Here is a 4,300-nt window from a genome sequence, read left to right as displayed (position 1 = left end):
TCAACCAATGCGTCTTACCTGCCATGACATACGGTGCCGAAACGTGGACACTAACTGCGGGACTAGTCCACAAATTCAAAGTCGCTCAGCGTGCTATGGAGCGAGCTATGCTCGGAGTATCTTTGAAGGATAAGATCAGAAATGAGATTATCCGGAAAAGAACCGGAGTCACCGACATAGCTTGCAAAATTAGCAGGCTGAAGTGGCAGTGGGCTGGTCACGTATGTCGTAGGACCGATGGCCGTTGGAGCAGACGAGTCCTAGAGTGGAGACCGCGAATCGGCAAGCGCAGCGTAGGGCGCCCTCCAGCCAGGTGGACCGACGACCTTAAGAAGGTGGCGGGCACCAACTGGATGCGGAAGGCGGAGGACAGGGAGCTTTGGCGAACCTTGGGAGAGGCCTATGTTCAGCAGTGGACAACGATTGGCTGTTGATTGATTGATTGATTGATTGATAAAAAAAGTTTACATGATATAATCATAATTTTTCACACATGTTATTATAATTGTGTAAAGATTACTTTAGTACAAAAAAAATATTTTTTTTAATTTACATCTTCCTAATTCTTTAATTTCCTGCTATATCGAATAATGGTGTTGTTAAAAATAACGGGTTGTAAAATAAAATATTATAATAAAAACTATATAAGTTTGTAAATATAATGTTCTTATATTTTATAAGCCCTCGAATACGAATTAAATATATTGTTGCATAACATAAACATAAGTTTTAATCGAAAATATTTTCGGACAAAATATCGTAGGCCGTATTTATTTTTGATGTTATATCTAATGCTGGTTTGCTATTTCTTACGAGCCACGCACTTCCACTTTGACCGTTTTTATACGCTTCTACGATCCCAATCGCTGCTGCTTCGGCTCTGTATAAATAAACAATAAAAAATGTATAAAATATACCATGAAATTGAATAAATGCATTCTAGACTTTTTGATTATCAAGTTAACCAGTTGTTATTTTACTTTCAAATATGACTTTGTTAATTAAAATATTTGTTCGACAAAGATTTCAAATTTAGATATTCATATTATTAAATAAAATGTAAATTAATAAATATAATAATTCATATTCTTAAATACATACGGTTGAGGAGGCATTATTTCGGTAAACATTTTCGTAATTTTTTCTATATTGTCATCAAAACTGCCCAACCTCTTATGAATTTCAGATACTGTGCAACCAAAACATACTGCAATTGTCCTTACATTTGTATTTGCGAAATAGGCTTCTTTCTGGAATATGAAACAATTATTAAACAAGGCTAAAATAAAAAAGTTATACTAACGTTTGACTTAGACATAAGATTAAAATTATATTATTATGACATTAAAAATAACGGCTTATGTATTAAAATTAGTCAGCAGCTATCCAATAATTTAGATTATGATGCTACTTACCTAAAAACATGCAGGCACAAACCACAACAAGCAGGAAAATAGTGTAATGTATATCAAAGCAATAGAAAAGAAACGCACGGAGAAAATGATATTTTTTTGAGAATTTGATTATTCGGGAAAAATAAGTATTGACATTGGATGGCATTAGTGTACTTACACCGATACTACAAGTTAAATGGAGAACAGCAGCTTTAGTGGCTGCATAAATGAATAAAGATGGTGCCACCAGTAACAAAGCAGCGATTGATGATACATTGATAATTGTACCACCATGACCATCTTTATCTTCACGCATCAGTTCAAGAGCCTTCAAAGTGCTAGCTGTTAATGCTGTCTGTAAGAAAATTGATAATTGTTTTGACAGACAATGTAATAATCTCATCACATTAGATATAGTTTTATCGTGGATCATGTAAAATTACAAAAAAAAAGCTTACAAAGTTAATATCAATTGTCCTTTTAAACATATGTAGTCTGTCATCAGCTACTCCTGCATTGTTGACAACGATATCTATGTATCCATAATCCGAAGTTGTATTTTGATACGCAGTTAATAACTGTTCATCAATTGTTACATCACATTTTATGAATTTTACTTTTTCTTTGCCAAAGAATGTTGTCATTTGTTTTTCCATTGAGTAACCTGCCTCTTCCTCGACATCCAATATTGCAACGTGCTGAAAGTTATAGTATGTTAATATCTTGTTAACGTCTAAAATATGTCTTATAATTTTTGCATTATTTTATGTAATGTTTGACTTATAAAATATATTATATATGATGATCGTGGGTTCAAGCCTGGGCAAGCACCACTGAATTTACATGCGCTTGATTTGTGATAATAAATCATCTCGTGCTATACGGTGAAGGAAAACATCGCGAGGTAACCTGCATGTGTCTAATTTTACTGAAATTCTGCCTCATGAGTATTACACCGACCCGCATTGGAGCAGCGTGGGCTAATAAGCTCCATACCTCCTCCTCAAAAAGGGAGAGGAGACCTTAGCTCAGCAGTGGGACATTCACAAGCTGTTACTGTAAATATTTTTTAATTTGTTTAAATATCTTGTTTTTGTTATTTTTCTTTTTGTAAATCTTTTTATAAGCACAAGTGTTCACATCTACGTTGTTAATTGTATACAATTAAGTAAAACCGTGCACAAAGTATTATGATCATTCCACCACGCTGTGCCAGTTTTATGTGACCATATTACCATAAACGTCTAGGATGAGAAGAATCATATATAAAAATTAAGCACTTGAAAAGCAAGTTACCAGAAGCAGTTGTATCTTCACACTACACTTTTTATATGGCCTTATCAAATATAACGTAGTTATAATTTTTATTTATTAGCATTAATAGCATTTAAAAAATAAACAAACACGATATATATAAACGTTATATATTTCGTGTTTCTTTATTTTTAAAATGTTATTATTTTATAACACTGTATGTACTGATGTTATTATATAAAGCATGTTAAGTATGATGGAGAGTAAAGGAAATTTAAGTAACACTAATGTTTGTACACAATAAAATTTCCTGCGCAGTTTGCTAGTCTACCTTGAAAATGGTTATGGCTGAAATCACTTCTGAGGACATCATCATTAATTTCGTTAAGCAATACTGTTAATAAAATTAGCCTATAATTATAGGTTTTTTTCAGACTAGTTTCGTTTATACTAAGACAAAAATAGGCTTTACCTTCACGCCTTCTTGGAGAAATTCTTTAACAACAGCTGCACCTATACCGCAAGCCCCACCTGTAACGATTGCAACTTTATCTTTCAAACTATACATCGTAGTGAGAGATTAAGGAAATATGATCGTAATTAATAAATTTTAGTTGCTTTTATACGAGAAGGTTATTGTTGGATTCTTTTAGGGTTCTGTTTCAACGCAACGCGAAAAACGCATTTACGCGTTTCCTCCACATGACGTGGCGACACTCACTAGCGCGGAATGCGCCATACTCATTTAAAAGCAGTTTCACCCATTCCGCCCCAACGGTTGGACTGCCTCTGCGGGCCTCATTCTTCTAGGAGACATTCTTTGACAAATGGACAACCTTTTGTCTTTCTCACAAGTGACACAAAGTGAGAAATATTAAGGTATAATACTGTTAAAGCACCGCTATCCATGAGATATAAGATTCATAAATACATCCGTCAACCATTAATGTTTATATGGTGTATCTGTAATACGATACTTGTGTATTAACAATACGACACTTATATAAATCAATGTAGTTTTGAATAATGAGTCAAAAAATTGTGGGAACCACCAGAAAAGGAAATTTATATTAGGTAAGAAATCTCTTTGAATCTATGTACAATATATTAATTGGTCTTTTTTATTATTATAAGAAGACAGTCTTCTTGATGGTATACCGTACATTATTGTGTGCGGTTTAATGGCAATAATTGGAGATGAAGGGCGCTTATTGCCTATATACTAATCGTCAACGCATCATCTAATTGATAATATTATTTATTGGAACCACTGCATGAATATAAATTTCGTATTATCGCGTATATTTAAAAGATAGGATTGTTTATAGTAAGCCATTAAGATGATAAGATTTATTTGACATCTAATGTAGGAGGTTCACCTTATTACAATGTACTTGTGAAAACAATGATTACAAATTACTTTTATAAAGCTGAAAGCATGAGTTCATAGTCGGCGATAAAAATCGGAATAGCGGGTGCCTTTAGAAGAAGTGGAAATAAGTTGCCTAACTGTTTAGCTGATCCTATGGGAACACAACATTTTTTAAATACTTATATTACTTGCGATACGGCAGGGATATGTTTTTTAAAATTATACTCACGAGCAGATTGCAATATATGGATAACATAGAAAAAAATATATCGTTGTTGTG

The 4,300-nt window shown here is 33.4% G+C and overlaps 1 protein-coding gene across 1 annotated transcript; it reads right to left on the bottom strand.

Annotated features, from left to right (window-relative positions):
• Window positions 1-579: 579 nt before the first annotated feature.
• LOC126770066 (15-hydroxyprostaglandin dehydrogenase [NAD(+)]-like) lies at window positions 580-3,258 on the bottom strand. The gene is made up of 5 exons (XM_050489214.1): window positions 3,121-3,258; window positions 1,853-2,092; window positions 1,573-1,749; window positions 1,102-1,250; window positions 580-880 (listed from the first exon to the last, which is right to left on the bottom strand). Exons 1-5 carry the CDS (start codon window positions 3,214-3,216, stop codon window positions 730-732), a joined length of 813 nt encoding a protein of 270 aa, XP_050345171.1. The 5' UTR covers window positions 3,217-3,258; the 3' UTR covers window positions 580-729.
• Between the last annotated feature and the right edge of the window lie 1,042 nt (window positions 3,259-4,300).

Source organism: Nymphalis io, chromosome 8 (assembly GCF_905147045.1).
Source record: "Nymphalis io chromosome 8, ilAglIoxx1.1, whole genome shotgun sequence".
Lineage (NCBI taxonomy): Eukaryota > Metazoa > Arthropoda > Insecta > Lepidoptera > Nymphalidae > Nymphalis > Nymphalis io.
The sequence above is the reverse complement of the archived record's forward strand: the minus strand, read 5'-3'. Positions and strand labels throughout refer to the sequence as shown.